Genomic DNA, 14,328 nt, shown 5'->3' with positions numbered 1-14,328 from the left:
GTTACGGCCGCGACTGGTCTAGCTTCGAGCAAATACCACCTCCTCGACGCCGAAGATCTCAAAGAGCTTCTCGGCGAGGAACGGCGTGTAGCCGTGGTACTGGCAGATGTCTGCGATGAGCTGCTCGACGAGGTCGGAACGGGACCTGCGGCGGATGGACGGGGCGTGTCAGTGAGGGCGACAGGCAGAGGGACGAGGGCGGACGGTGATGACGCACCTGCCAGTTGCGGGGCCGAGCTCCTTCCAGTGCGACAGAACCCTCGCCGCCGTACGCATGCGCTTCTCGACCTGCCGCAAGTCCTCGAGGTTGCCGCTCTGCAGCGCCTCCTCGTCGTCCTCGTCGTCCTCGTCCTCGCTGCCGCCCATCTCGAGCTCCTCGCGGGTCGCGTCGACCTGGCCCTCGATCGACTCGGGCTCGGGACGGCGCATGTCGAGGCCGGCCGGCAGGGGCTCATCGTCGTCCTCGTCGTCGTCGTCCGAGTTGTAGGCGGCGGCGCGTGCTGCGCGCTTGGCGGACAACCGAGGAAGAGCGTCGCCCCTGTAGACGAAGAAGTGTGAGAGAATGCGCGCGGAACGGGATCGGGCGAGCGAGCCGAGACGCACTGTTCCTCCCCGTTGACACCCGCGACCTCGTCGTCCTCGACATCGAACTCGTCGTCCATCTCGTCCTCGTCCTCGTCCTCGTCATCGTCCTCGCGGTCGACGTCGAACTCGTCCAGGTCGAGCGAGTCGTCGCCGGCGGTCGGCTCTTGCAGGTCGACGTCGTCGAAGAGGGCGCTGTAGGCGAGGCGAGCGGGTCAGGGGTCTGCTCGGGAGCCGGTCATCACGCACACAGAGAGAAGGGGACGTACGAACGAGCCTGCTCGAGGCCACGCTTCTCCGAGTCGCTCATCGCGTCGTCGTCGTCGCTGAAGCCGTCCTGCGCCTTGAGGTTGTCGAGGTCCTCGTCGTCCTCGTCGTCCGTCTCCCAGTCGACGCCCTTGCCGTTCTTGGTCGCGCCCGACGCGCCGCCCGCACTCGCGCGCCCTTTGCCCTTGCGGTTGGCGCCCGCGGCGGCCGCCTTCTTGTCGCCGCCGTCGGCGGCCTTCTTGATCTTCTTGGTGGCGCGCGGACTCGGTGCGGATGCGGGCTTGGCCTCGAGAGCGAGCTTGCGCTTGCCCTTGCGCTCTGGTGCGCCCGGGTGGGCCTTGGCTCCGGAGAGCGGGGCGGGGTCCGACTGCTTCGAGGCTTGACGGCGGCCCTGCGAGAAGGCGACGGGGGGCGGGTCAGCGGGGCATGGCTGGAGAGTTTGAGCGGACTGGGACGCACCATGATGCTCTGGCGGGCGATGAGCTGGCTGGAGAGTTGGTCGAGAGGAGCGACGGTCCGCCGTCGAGCTCGAAGTCCGAGCTGGTTTCGCCTGATCTCTCTCGTCCGGCTCGCTCTCGAGTGCCACAAGCGTACCTGTAACGCAACCGAGAAGATCTCGTAGTCCCTCTCGAAGCAGAATCCGATTTCCCGAGTGGTGTGAGCGCGCGCTCTGCTCGCGCCTCGCGCTCGCGCGCGGCTCTCTTCTTCTCCTTCACCGCCGCCATGTCAAATTCCCCTCTGCGCCGGGTTGCATAGCTGCAGCTCAGCCCCAACCGCACAGGGAGCCGAAGTGCGCGCGCAGACTCGGCGTTTCGCCGCTGGCCATCTCAGCGCCCTTTTCCTCGCTCTCGCCGGCGCTGCTCGCTCTCTACGGGGACGGGCGGCAGGTCACGGTGGGTGGGACGGGACGGTAGGTCGTGACATGCCCTCGGGCGAGGGAGGCGGTTCTGTCAGAAGGACGGGGCACGCGGGAGGGCCGAGGTCGTCGTTCGAGGCGGAGCGGCGGAGCGAGGAGCGGGGCAGGCCTCTCTCGTGTACGCTGACCTCTCTAGCCTGTCCCTGCAATCCTGTACCTCGCGTCGCCTGTCTTCTTGCGCACTCACGAGAGCTGCGAGGCGAGCAAGTGCGAGAGCCGCCGCGAACCCGACGAGAATGCCTCGGCTCCGTCCACCTCGGCGCATGTGGGTGCACGACTGGTCCCAGCAGGCAGAGAGTTGAGCTTTGCAGAGCGTCGAGCAGCCGAAAGAGCCTCTCGAGGTCGAGTGCGCCGGCAGCTGTCGTCGTCCCGAGGTGCATCGCCTCGTTCCTCTCTCTCGTCCTCCTTGCCTATCTACCCGCCCAGAGCCTCTGCCGACGATGGACAAGCACAGCACTCTCCCAGCTCAAGACCCGCCAAAGCCGTGGCTCAAGCTCGTCATCACCCTCTTCGTCCTCGCGCTCCTCGGCTACGGCGCGAAGCTCGCGCTCGCAGCCATCAACGACTCGATCAAGTGCGTCCAGCTCTCTGCGCCCCCTCTCGAGAATCGGACGTCGCTCACCCGGACCCGCGCACAGCTCGGCAAAGGCGGCCATGGAGAAGAAGGGCGTCGCCGTCTCCTCGTCCGGGTGCGCCCCCTCTCCCTTCCCTCGCCCCCCGAAACAGGTCGTGAGCTGACCGTCCACACCTCCACAGTGCATCCGTCAAGACCAACAAGCGCGCGCTGACGCAAGAAGAGACCGAGGACCGCATCCAGCGGTGCGTCTCCCGCCGCCCCCACTTCCCTCCCCTTGCGTCGCCGACAGCGCGCCCGGCACGCAAAGCTGACCAGTTCTTTCATCTCAGGGGCATCATGCAAGGCTGGAAGGCGTCGTCGTTCAACGTGCCCTGGGCGCTCGGCAAGGTGTCCAACTTGGCGGGCTCGACGCACGACAAGAACCGCGACGAGCACGAGAAGAAGTGTGCGTGGCCAGTTTCCCTCGCCCTCGGTACCGCCAGGTTCAAGCTGACCTGTCGGCGAGCGCGCAGATGGGCCGAAAAAGAGCAAGGCCCGCACCGACTGAGCCCGCATCTCCCGACCTTTCCCTCGACTTTTCCGCCGTACTTTTACCGACACGCCCCGGCGGCTGTCTAGCTCCTGCCCGACCTCTACGTACTCGTACCTTCTCTCTCTCTCTTGCGCAATGCGAGTCTTTCTCCGAGCGAGCCCGGTCATGGAGAGTCTTCGCGAGATTCTCGAGCATCTCTCGGAAGCCCGGGTCGCGCAGAGTCCTCGCACGATGCCCAAATATCTCTCGAGAGCTGCTCGACGAGAGCGAACGACGCGGCGAAAAACGTTCCACGACAGGCTATTGACATGGAGGCGACGCGGCGAGAAGAAGGACAAGAGAGGGGAGGGATCGTGCGTCTACTCGTCGACCTCGTGGAAGACGAGCGCGCGCACCTCGATGCTCTCGCGCAGCTCGACGCCCTCCTTGCCGAAGAAGCGCGGGTCGTGGAAGGCGGTGTGCGGGGTTATCGTGCCGATCTTGCCGTCGGGCAGGCTCTCCCAGCATTTGAGGAGGAGAACTGCAAAGGCCCAGATGTCAGTTACTGCTCGCCACCCAGCTCGAGAGAGAGGGAGAGAGAGAAGGAGGCGGACGCACCCTCGTCAGGGCGCATCTCGCTCAGGTAGTACCACTTGTGGTTCGGGCTGTGCTTGACGGTGAGCGTCTCGCCCTCGGGTTGCGCGTACTCGCCCTCGGTCGGGTACAGGAGGCGAGCGCGCACGAGGTCCTTGTCCGTGTCGAGCGTGCGCGCGTCGGCAAATGCGAGCGGCATGTCGCGCACGGGCCCGCGCAGCGGCTTCCACGTGTTGATGAGCTGAGCGCGGCCTGTCGCAGAGGGGGAAGGAGAGATCCGTCAGTAAGGATCGCCCGGCCGAGGTGACAGGAAGGAGCGGTCGGCACGGTCTAGCCGACCGAAGAGAGAGAGAGAGAGGAGAGCGAGACGGACCTCGAAGGAGCTTCTCGCCATCCTCGCCGCCGTGACGCAGTACCCGACGCCTGCCCGACTCGGGGGTCTGATCGACATGCACTGCGAGGGAAGCAAAGAGTGAGCGCAAATTCGAACAGGGAGCGCCGAGGAGGAGCCGGACGCACCTCGAGGAATCGGTTTGCGACTCGTCGGCGTGTCGGGCGTCTCCTCGCCGGGCTTCTCGCCTCGGCGGATCGTGTGGTCGAAGATGATGACCCTCGAGGCGCCGTACTGCTTCTTGAACAGGCTGAGGGACAGGGCGCAAGGTCAGGACGCGCCGACGAAAGAGGGCGGCGAGACGAGGACGCACTCCTCGACCTCCTTGTAGTAGACGCTCTTGATCTTGGCCTCGTCGGTCCAGTCGTCGTAGCGCATCGCCGTCTTGGCGCTCTCTGCCGGCACGAGCCCGAAGCCGGTCGTCTCGATAGAGATCTGCGCGGCTTGGTCGGTGCCGACGAGCGGGCGGATGTCGAAGATCTCGGTCGGGTAGGTCGCCACGACAGCGTTGGTGAAGGGGAGGTGCGGCCCAGGGGAAGGGTACTGGAGCTGGTACGGCTGCTTGTCTGCGCGGGCGAGGAGGAGGAGGGTCAGCGAGCGGGCGCGCCCTGAGGTCGGTCGGCGGCGAGAGGGAGAGTGGGACGCACGGTCGGTCGTGTGGCCGTCGAAATAGTACAGCGGGGCCTTGATCGACTCGGTGGCGGCCTGGGCGAGCAAGTCGACGCTCGTGGCCGACGTGGTGGTGGTGGACGACATGATCGGGCGAGGTGGGTCGACAAGGTGGGCGGCGCGGATGGAGCGACGGCGAGGCAAGAGGGTGCGGGCGAGAGAGCAAGTGCGGAGCGTCGCACAGGCCAGGAAGAGGCAGAGGTGCTGTGCTAAGCAGCGCAAGGCGTGCGACCACCCGTCGGCCCGTTCACAGCGGTCGGTCGCCGACGACGATGTGTCATCCGCGGCACGATCGGGGCAAAGCAGCCGAGAGCTCGCAAGTGTGCCGCGCGTGCGCAGAAGAGCACACGCTGCTCGTGGTGGACTGAGCGCGGTCGGCACCGGGCGAGGAACACAGGGAGGAGAAGGGAGCAGAGCAGCGACGGCGGTTTGTATTCACGGGCGAGAGCCGGCTTGCAATTGGCATTACCGAACTCGCTACATAGTAATCGCGCTCGACGTCGGTGCCGCTCTCGGCAAAGAAGCTGAGTGCGAGCCACAAGCGTCGCACCAAGAAAGGGACGAGGGCTCCGCACAGACCTCTTGATCTGCATGTTGTCTCCGCGCGCCGACGCGTCTGCAGAGATGAAACATGGAGATTCGGGGGAGCTGCGGCGAGTTTTGTGCGCTCCGTCCTCTTCGCAGTGGCGAGGAGAACACCGAGCCGTCGTCGCTGTCACGCCCGCCTGCTGTGCTGCGCTCTCGCATCCGCTACACGCCCAGTCGAAGCAGCCGCCGCTCGACCCGCACCGCCCCTCGTTCGACCACCCTCCACACGGACCAGCCGCGTCCGCCGAGCGTGCCGAGCCCTCTTCCTCCCCTCGACCTTCCGCCGCCTTCACGCAACCGCGCAGCACTCGCCTTTGTTTGCGCGCCCTCGGTCGACGCTCGTTTCCAGCACCTCTCGACCACCCGCCAGTCGCACCCGGCTACCCTCCTCGCACGATGGTCGCCTCGCTCGACCTCCTCCTCGGCGTCCTCGCTGCGGCCGCCGCCGTCGCAGTCGGTCCTCTCGGCGCACAAGCTTCGGCCGTCGACAACGCTCAACCTGTGGCCGGCACTGCTCTGGAGCGCCGTGCAGACCGTGACTGGCGGCTGAGGAAACGCGCGACGACGACCGACGCGGCCCAACTCGCCGGCCAGACGTTCGACTATGTCATCGTTGGGTGCGTCCACCTCTCTCTCTCTCTGCTGCGAAGACCCCTCGCGAGAGCCGAGCGGGCGAGCCGAGCGGACGAGGCGCACACGACGCGAGACTGACCCTCTCCTCTTCTCTCGCAGTGGCGGTACGGCCGGTCTCGCCCTTGCTTCTCGCCTGTCCGAGAACTCGTCCCTGTCGATCGCCGTCATCGAGGCCGGCACGGACGGCAGCGCCGTCGAGGACGAGGTGCTCGCGCCCGCCATGGCCTACTTTGGCGGCATCGCCAACGCCGACTCGGCCTACGACTGGCAGTACTCGACCGAGGCGCAGGCCAACCTCGACGGGCGCGAGGTCTTCTGGCCACGAGGCAAGATGCTCGGCGGCTCGTCGGCGGTCAACGGGGTGCGTCCACCCGTTCTGCTCTCTTTCGTTTTCTATGGACCCGCACTGACTCGCTCGTCCTCCACTCCCCTCGTACACCTCGCCTGCCTCGCCGTTCGCCTCTGCAGCTGTACATGATCCGCCACAGCTCGATCGAGCAGGACTCGTGGGCGTCGCTCAACAACGACAGCTCGGTCTGGACCTGGGACACGCTCTTTCCGTATCTCAAGAAGAGCGAGTGCGTCGCCGACATTTCTCTCTTCTCCTCCTCGCAGTGTCGAGCCGTCCTGACGCTCGTCTTGTGCCGCAGGACCTGGACGCCGCCGTCCGACTACCACATCCAGGAGGCGTCGATGGTCCTCGACGAGAGCCTGCACGGCCTGGACGGCCCTGTCCACTACTCGTACCCGGGCCTGTTTTACAACTCGACGTACGAGTGGATCCCGACGTTCGCGGCGCTCGGCGTCGACACGCGCGATCCCGCCGGCGGCGAGAACTTTGGCGCCTTCATCGCGACGTCGGCCATCAACCCGTCAAACTGGACGCGCAGCTACAGCGCCAACGGCTACCTGGTCAACTACGGCACCAACCTCGTCGTTCTGACGGGCCACCAGGCCACCAAGATCGTTTTCGACGGCACGACCGCGACCGGCGTCGAGTTCTCGGCCGGCGCCGGCAACGAGACGTTCACCGTCTCGGCGTCGCAGGAGGTCGTCCTCTCGACGGGCGTCATCGGCTCGCCCCAGCTCCTCCAGGTGTCGGGCGTCGGCCCGTCGGACCTGCTCGAGGGCCTCGGCATCACGGTCGTCAAGGACCTTCCCGGTGTCGGCATGCACCTCGCCGACCACCTGTCGGGCGCCATCACGCTCAACACGTCGTTCCCCTTCTCGGGCGACCCTGTCGAGGCCAACGCGACGTACGCCGCCGAGCAGCTCGCCCTGTGGAAGGCCGGCGACGCCAACTCGCTGTACACGAGCCCGAACGACGCCGTCGCCTACATCAACCTCACGACGCTCTTCGGCAACGACGCGGCCCAGACGTTCATGGACGAGCTCGAGGCGAACAAGACGGCGCAGGTCCAGGCGTACTCGACCAACTCGGCCGTCCAGGCCGGCTACGACGCGACCTACTCTGCCGAGCTTCGCGACGTCTACCCTTCTGCCGTCGGACAAGCCGAGATCCTTTTGTCCAACACGGGCAGCTACGGCGGTTACCCGGGCGCCGTCACGGTCCAGATCCAGGCGGCTATCCAGCACCCTCTGTCGCGCGGCTCGGTCAAGATCAACTCGACGAGCACGTTCGACAAGCCCATGGTCGACGCCGGCTACCTCACGCAGTGCGTCTGCTCGTTCTTCTTCTTCAGGGTCGCAGAGGAGAGCGTCGAGCTCACCGATTCTTCGCCGTCCTCGTCCTCGCCCCCTCTCCTTCTTCCCGCACCCTCTCTCTCTCTTCTGCAGCCCGGGCGACGTCCAGGTCCTCCGCCAGGCGTTCAAGTACGCGCGCACCGTGTCGCAGACGCCGCCCTTCTCCGAGTACGTCCTCAACGAGCTCTCGCCGGGCGACGCCGTCTCGACCGACGAGGAGTGGGAGGCCTGGATCCGCAAGGTCGTCTCGACCGAGTACCACCCGGCGTCGAGCTGCTCCCAGATGCCCGAGTCGTTCGGCGGCGTCGTCGACACGAGCCTGCGCGTGTACGGCATCTCGAACCTGCGCATCGTCGACGCGTCCATCATCCCGATCTCGCTCTCGGCACACGCTACCGGTACGCCTCTCTCTTTCTCTCCCTCTCTGTCGGTCTCGCCGTTGTACAACGATTGACTGGCTGTCGCATCCACGCAGCTCCCGTCTACGGCATCGCCGAGCGCGCCTACGACCTCCTTCTCACGACCCCTCGAGGCGAGGGCGGCTCGGCCTCGTCGACCCAGGACGCCGCTGCTCAGTCGTCGTCGTCGTCGTCGTCGTCGTCGAGCTCTGCGGCGCGCTCGAGCTCGACCGCATCGGGCTCGCCGTCCACGACCGGGACGTCGAACGCCGCGACCAAGTCGGACGGCACGAGCGCAGCCACGAGCTTGTCGCCCGTCTCGACGCTCGCGACGCTCCTCGTCGCTCTCGGCACCTTGGTCGTCCTCGCCTGAGCCTCCTTCGACGTACCCTATACCCCTCTCGTCGTAATCTCCCGTCCTCTGCCTCGAGCCCCTCCCACTTTCCCTCCTCTCTCCCTTCCTCACTCGCACTCGTTCATACTCTCCCTCCTTCGTCTCCAGCATATAGCCGCTCCTCTCGCCATCCTCGCAAACCTCATCTCTTTCCTTGGCCGAGCACTCTCCTCTCGATCCCTAGACTTGTCGAGACCGGGTCCGTGCACGCGCTCTCGGAGACATTTCGTCGCCCTCGCTCGGTCGGTGGCGCAATGGACACTCTCTCTCGTCGTCTCTCGAGGTTGCCCGATGCGAGAGTGTGGTACATTGCGAGGAGAGTGGGACAGCACCGCTAAGACGGACAGAGAGAACTTTACGAAAAGATCTCGACGCAGACGTTCGTAGTCAACACGACCTGTGGGTGCGAGAGGAAGGGCTCCTCCAGGTCAGTGCGTCGTCCTCGAGGAAAGAGAGAGACGAGGTCGAGGAGGAGAGACGCACGAGGTAGGCCAAAATGAGGGTCGCACCGACCCGCTTGCTCATGCGGTACGAGTTGAGCGGCACGACGATGAGGGTACCGACGAGGATGGCGAACAGGCCGACGCCCGAGACGAGCAGCGTCGTGTTCATCTCGATGTAGAGCTGCTGGCCACGATGAGAAGGGTCGAACAGGATCATGTAGGTGCCCGAGAGCCCGACGCCGAGGAGAATGTTGAGCATGGGCCCGCCGAAGCAGGCGGCGATGGCCATGGCCGGGTAGCCCATGCGCTGTGGGCGACGAAAAGAGTCAGTAATAAGGCGACAGAAGAGGAGGAAAGGCGAGACGAGGACGCACAGCGACGGTGGCGTTGGCGACGAGGTCGCCGAGCGAGTTGCCCATGGCGAAGATGGTGAGACCGAGGATGGCGTCCGAGATGCCGAAGATGTGCCCGAGAGTCTGCGAGAGAGGACAAGCTGCGTCAGGGCAGGTTCATCTTCGAGTAGGCGCCGAGGTCGAAAGGTGGGCCGAGGGAGGACGAACGACGCACCTGCAGGACGCCGACGACCTCGTTGACGATCATGAGGATCCAGACCATAGCGATGAGGAAGCCGAGGAAGCACAGGATAATGCGGCCGGGATGCCGCGAGCTGTCGAAGTACCGGAAGGCGAGGAGCGAGAAGACGCCGCCGGCGGCGAGCGCGACGACGGGGTGCCACCAGCTCATGTCCTCGGCTGCGGGCGTGCGTGTAACGTGGTGAGTGAGTGCATGGTCCAGAGGAAAGATCGTCGAAGAAGAGGAGCAGGGACGCACCGAGAAGGGCCGAGACGCAGAAAACGGGTCCGAGCGCGCACTGCAGCGCCGTCAAGCACCTTGTGACCGCCTCTTGCGCGCGCCATTCTCGCTCCTCCTCGCTCACCTCGCCGCCTCCATCGCCGAGCACGAGATCCCGTCCCTCGTCCTCGTCCGACCCGACCCGCCCGACCTGGCTCGCCTCGCTCGAGTTGACGACGCGGAAGTAGTCCATCGGCGACGCCGGGCGGTCGACCACGCCGAGCGGCGGCGTCGCGACCTCGGCCCACGCGCCGTGCGGCGACTCGGCCTCGGCCGCCGCGGCGCGCACGTGCTGGAGCCGGTGCGCCGGCGAGTCGGTGCGCCCTGGCGGGTGCGCGACGGCGGGCGAGTGCAGCGCCTGGCCGATGCGGTCGTACGCGTTGCGCTCGTCGACGTAGACGTCGGCGTCGACGTGCTCGTCGTCGTCCTCGTCAGACGAGGGCGCGTCGACGTGCCGGCTCTCGACCTGGACGCCCGACCCGGGCGTCGAGACGTACTTCTCCTCGTGCCACGACGCCGTCGTGTCGTCGCTCGGCTCCTCGACGACGGGGAGCGTGAGGTTGAGGACGAGGAGGGCTGGGACGCAGAGGAGGGCGGTACACTTGCCGACGATCGACTTGGAGCGGAACGACTGGAGCGAGGGGAAGAGGGCGCAGCGGATGGCGTGCAGGAAGTGGTCCTTGCGGGGAGGGTGTCGAGAGGCGATGGATGCGGGCGAGGGCGAGGGAGGGTCGGCGAGGATCGTGTCGGACCCGCTGTCGGTCGTGAGGAGGATGCTCGGCACGCGCTTGATGGCGCGGCCGTCGTGGTCGACCATGGGCGAGCGGGCGCCCTTCCACGGGTCGTCGACGCCGTCCGACAGGTCGATGAGCCCGTTCGGCGCTCGTCGCGCGTGCACCGACCCTGCGTCCGACCCGTCGCTCCGAGCCGACCCGGTCCAGCTCGACTGCCGGCTCCCGAGCGGTACCCGCCCTCGCCTGCGGTCCTCGGCCTCGCGCAAGACGCCCTCGGCGAGCACGTCGTCGCCCTCGCCGAGCGTGAGCGCGCCCGGCCTTCCCGGCTGGCTCAGAGCCCTGCGCCGGCCCTGCCCCTCCCGCCCGCCGCCAAAGCCGAGGCCCATCTCGAGCCGGCTCGTCGACTCGGTGCGAGCGTACTCGTGCTCGTGCTCGACCTCCTCGAGGGCGTCGTGCGAGTGCGCGTGGTGCTGGTGCGCGCCGCCAAAGACGGCGAGCACGTTGGCGGCGCTCGAGCGGTCCGACGAGAGCGAGTTGACGACGTCGCGGAACTCGATGGCGCCGAGGAGGGAAGGGCGGACGGAGCGGGACCGCCGGCGGGCGCCGAGAAGAGGGGTCGGAGGAGGTCGACTCGAGGTGAGCGAGGCGACGGAATGGGCTCGAGAGCGGGCGAGGGAAGGAGATGCGGGCGGGGTGGCGGCGGAAGGATGGTAGACGATGGTGTTGGACGAGTAGGTGGGCGACGCGGCGCCGTTCGAGAGGGAATGGGTCGAGCGAGGGGTCGAGGCGCCGGATGTCGGACGGGACCGGCCTGCGCACGAGCTGTCAGGGCCCGTCTGGCAGTCGTCGAGAGGGCCAGAGGACGCACCTGGCGGAACGTCCCACTCGACGTCACCTCCTGCGAGCACGTCGACGTCGTCGTCGCCGTACTCGCTCCTCGCGTCGCGCATCCTCCTGCGCTTGTCCTCCTGGCGGCTCTCCCACCACGTGCCGACGGCGACGACGAGGACGTAGACGAAGTAGAGGGCGACCATGAGGAGGGCCTCCCACAGGTGGATGTGGCTGTCCCACAGGATGCCGAGCGTGATGCACACGGCGAGGGTGAAGAAGCCGACGTCGCGCAGGAAGGTGCGCTTCGAGACGCGGAACGGCGTGATGAGGGCCATGGTGCCGGCGACGACCGAGACGATGAAGCTTGCTGCGCCGATGAGCTCGCCGATGGCGAGGCTGCCCGAGTCGGAGCGCAGGGCGGCGAAAGTCGAGAAGACGTCGGGGCTGCCGTTCGAGAAGGCGAGGAAGGTGACGCCGGCCTGTGAGCGTCGCGCGCAGCGATGACAGGAATCAGGAGAGTCAGTGACTGCTTTCCCGTTCGCGAATGTCCTTGTGCGCGAGAGACGCCGGCACGGAGGAAGGGGGGAGGAGAGGAGGGGGAGGACGTACGACGCTCTCGCTCAGGCCGAGCCGGCTCGCGATGTGGCTCAGGTTGGGGCAGAAGAACTCGGAGGCGCAGATGCCGACGAACGCGAACAGGAAGGTGAGCCACAGGACCATGACGGCGAACAGGGCGGCTCGCGGTCCTCCGGGGCGGGCCTGCTCCCACAGGGCGAGCCAGTCGATGAGGGCGCCGCCGTCGTCGCCTGCTGGTGGATCGTTGGGGCTCAGGGCGGCCTGGCGGCGTGCGAGGTGGGCGGCGTGTTGCGGTCGCCTCGAGGCGGCGAGCGAGCGAAGTGGGGTCGCGGCTCGCCAGCACACGAGGTGCAGGACGCACACGACGGCGATGGCGAGGTACAGCTGGTGCCGTCGTCGCTGTGCCCCGCTTGAAGGCGCCATGTCGACAATGGCAGAGATGACAGAGAGCGAGGCGGCGAAGGGGGGCGAGGCCGGACGCAACTCGGAGCTGCGGACCCTCCCCTCGAGTTCTGCACCGCCTCGCTCGCGCACCGCCTCGTTCGCTCACGAGAGGCACGGCAAAGCACATCGTCGGTCGTGGCAGAGGAACGAAAGCTACACAGAGTTGCGCCCCCGCTCTCCAACTACCGCTCGTCGCCGCCGGACGACGGACTGTCCAGCTCGTCCACCTCGTCCTCGTCCACCGCCGCACCGGCAGCCGTCGTACCCTGCTGTGTACCGCGCCTCCTCGCCGCCGTCGACGCACGAGTCGGCCGCGCAGGCTGCGCGACGCGCCCCTCGCCCTCGCTCAGCTCGTCGTCGCCTTCGTCCTCCTCGGACGCGCCCTGCCGCCCACGCTCGGCGCCTCGACGCGGCCCGAGCCCCATCTGCTGCGCCGCAAAGCCCTCGAGCCAGTTGTCCTCGCCCTCGTCGTCGCTGAGCGCATTCTCGTCGTCCGAGCCGTAGTCGGTCTCCTCGGCCGACGACTCGAAGAAGCTCGACACGCTCGCGCCGTCTGCGCCGTCGCCCGCTCCCTCGGCTCCCTCCTCCTCCTCCTCGTCGTCGTCGGCCGACGACTCGTCCGGGATCGAGTCCTCGTAGTAGCCCCGACCCTCGTCGTCCGAGTCGCCCTCGCCCGATTCGTCGCCGTCGAGCGCGTCGGGCGTCGCTCCGAGCGCGTCGGCGACTGCGGCGTCGAACTCGCGGCCCGAACGTGGGGCCGGGGCATGCGAGTGCGCGCGCACATGGTGCGTCGGTGGCGGTCGAGGCGGGAGGTCGATGATGGGGGGCTCGAAGATGGCCGAGGAAAGGAGCTCGGCAAGCGACAAAGGGCGAGAGTTGTGCGCCGGCGAGGGTGCGGCGGGAGCGTGGCGGATGGAGGTTGACGAGGGCGAGGGCTGGACGAGGGACGAGAGGAGGAGAGGGTCGAGGGGAAAGTCGCGCTGCTGAGCTTGCTGCGGCTGCTGGGCTGGCGGCGCACTCGCGTTCTGGGGCTGCTGGACGAGAGTCGGGAACGACAGGAAGTGCGACCACTCGGCGTGCGCCGCCGAGAACGGCGTGATGAGCCCGCTCGAGCCGAGCGAGGTCGGTGTCGGCGAGACGAGCTGCGGCTCGACACGCCGCGCCCTCTTGGCCGGTCGCGCAGACGGGACGGGCGGCGGCGGCATCTGCTCGCGGTCGCGGTCGCGGGCGGCGGCGCCGGCGGCGTCGGCCAAAGCCGCGAACGTGGCGAGCTGGCGGTTGCGGTCCTCGGGCGGCGTGGCGGCGGTCGAGCCGAGAGCTGCACCGGGCGAGGCCGTCGTCGAAGCGGACGACGATGGTGGCTGCGGGAGCGTGAGCGCCGCTCGCGGGACGCTCGGCGCCTGCTGGGCCACCGAACGCCGGACGCGACCCTTCTTGGCCCAGGGTCCCGGCTCTTGCGCCGCATCGTCCGACTTGAGCGTGATCGTGAAGGCACTCGCCGCCGCGTGGTGCCACAGCTGGAGCTTGAGGAGCTCTGGCGCAGGCGCAGTCGAAGTGCTCGCCGGCGAGAGCGAGTAGACCCAGGTCGGCGAAGGAATGGCGTCGCCCTTGGCCTTTGTCGGGCGGGTCATGCTGTTCCGGGAGGGTGTTTGAATGAGCGTGACGCTCCTGTGGTTCCAGAAGAGACGGACGACGCACAGTTCTTGGGCCGTCCAGTTGCCCGCTGCGGCGACCTGCTCGACGAACCTCGAGCGATCCTCGAACGCGCCCTCGACGAGCCACTTGCCCTGCGCGCTCGGCCCGCCCATGAGGACCTCGTCGCACACGTGGTGGAACGCCGTGTACCGTGCTGGTGCCCACTGCGAGTGCTGCTTGGCGGCGGTCCAGTACCACGCGTGGGCGTTGCAGACCTGGTACGGCTTGAGGTTGATGAGCCGCAGCGGGTACTCGTCGAGCGGCTTGTCCTTCTTGCACTGCGAGCAGCGCACTTGCCCCAGAGGGGCGGTGGGTGCGGGCGAGGGCGCGGGAGCGAAGGTTGGAGGATGGGCGAGGACGGACGGGATGGCGCCCGGTGCCGCCGACGCCGACATGGGCGGGTGTGCGGCTCGCGAGTGGCTCTGGTGCCAGCCAGTGTACAGCAGGCGAGCGAGAGAGTGGACGAGGAGCGCGAGAGTGAGTCGGACGACGACGCGGGTCGACGCGGTGACATCTCTCGCAAAGCTCG

At 67.5% G+C, this 14,328-nt stretch overlaps 6 protein-coding genes across 6 annotated transcripts in view; 2 read left to right on the top strand and 4 right to left on the bottom strand.

The window, feature by feature from the left end:
• RHOBADRAFT_25668 (uncharacterized protein) overlaps nucleotides 1-379 on the bottom strand; it is a 1,966-nt gene extending 1,587 nt beyond the window's left edge. Inside the window, exons 1-2 of the mRNA XM_018412705.1 lie at nucleotides 218-379; nucleotides 40-145 (exon numbers count right to left, since the gene is read on the bottom strand). Coding sequence (XP_018272637.1) covers nucleotides 40-145; nucleotides 218-366 — 255 coding nt within the window. The 5' untranslated portion in view covers nucleotides 367-379. The remainder of the gene's footprint in view (nucleotides 1-39; nucleotides 146-217) is intronic.
• A 1,798-nt stretch (nucleotides 380-2,177) lies between these two features.
• On the top strand, nucleotides 2,178-3,028 carry RHOBADRAFT_66233 (uncharacterized protein; the record flags this gene model as incomplete). Its single annotated transcript, XM_018418902.1, has 5 exons — nucleotides 2,178-2,339; nucleotides 2,404-2,454; nucleotides 2,522-2,584; nucleotides 2,672-2,787; nucleotides 2,855-3,028. Coding segments are annotated over 5 exons (498 nt in total), but the record flags the coding sequence as incomplete, so codon positions are not given.
• A 108-nt stretch (nucleotides 3,029-3,136) lies between these two features.
• On the bottom strand, nucleotides 3,137-4,666 carry RHOBADRAFT_25664 (uncharacterized protein). Its single transcript, XM_018412704.1, has 6 exons — nucleotides 4,486-4,666; nucleotides 4,152-4,404; nucleotides 3,967-4,088; nucleotides 3,821-3,901; nucleotides 3,472-3,699; nucleotides 3,137-3,394 (listed from the first exon to the last, which is right to left on the bottom strand). The coding sequence occupies exons 1-6, from the start codon at nucleotides 4,592-4,594 to the stop codon at nucleotides 3,234-3,236; spliced, it is 954 nt and encodes a 317-aa protein (XP_018272635.1). The 5' UTR covers nucleotides 4,595-4,666; the 3' UTR covers nucleotides 3,137-3,233.
• A 794-nt stretch (nucleotides 4,667-5,460) lies between these two features.
• On the top strand, nucleotides 5,461-8,446 carry RHOBADRAFT_64774 (uncharacterized protein). Its single transcript, XM_018418578.1, has 6 exons — nucleotides 5,461-5,712; nucleotides 5,828-6,089; nucleotides 6,197-6,306; nucleotides 6,379-7,404; nucleotides 7,526-7,830; nucleotides 7,908-8,446. The coding sequence occupies exons 1-6, from the start codon at nucleotides 5,492-5,494 to the stop codon at nucleotides 8,201-8,203; spliced, it is 2,220 nt and encodes a 739-aa protein (XP_018272634.1). The 5' UTR covers nucleotides 5,461-5,491; the 3' UTR covers nucleotides 8,204-8,446.
• A 65-nt stretch (nucleotides 8,447-8,511) lies between these two features.
• On the bottom strand, nucleotides 8,512-12,083 carry RHOBADRAFT_52572 (uncharacterized protein; the record flags this gene model as incomplete). The annotated part of the gene is made up of 8 exons (XM_018416408.1): nucleotides 8,512-8,621; nucleotides 8,708-8,974; nucleotides 9,042-9,143; nucleotides 9,235-9,419; nucleotides 9,499-11,064; nucleotides 11,122-11,563; nucleotides 11,694-11,921; nucleotides 12,006-12,083. The coding sequence occupies 8 exons, from the start codon at nucleotides 12,081-12,083 to the stop codon at nucleotides 8,580-8,582; spliced, it is 2,910 nt and encodes a 969-aa protein (XP_018272633.1). The 3' UTR covers nucleotides 8,512-8,579.
• Nucleotides 12,084-12,286: 203 nt separating this feature from the next.
• Nucleotides 12,287-14,194, bottom strand: RHOBADRAFT_52571 (uncharacterized protein; the record flags this gene model as incomplete). The annotated part of the gene is made up of 2 exons (XM_018416407.1): nucleotides 12,287-13,736; nucleotides 13,803-14,194. The coding sequence occupies 2 exons, from the start codon at nucleotides 14,192-14,194 to the stop codon at nucleotides 12,287-12,289; spliced, it is 1,842 nt and encodes a 613-aa protein (XP_018272632.1).
• Between the last annotated feature and the right edge of the window lie 134 nt (nucleotides 14,195-14,328).

Source organism: Rhodotorula graminis (assembly GCF_001329695.1).
Source record: "Rhodotorula graminis WP1 unplaced genomic scaffold RHOBAscaffold_4, whole genome shotgun sequence".
In the NCBI taxonomy this organism is placed as follows: Eukaryota; Fungi; Basidiomycota; class Microbotryomycetes; order Sporidiobolales; family Sporidiobolaceae; genus Rhodotorula; species Rhodotorula graminis.
Note: the sequence above shows the minus strand (reverse complement) of the source record. Positions and strands in the feature narration are given on the sequence as shown.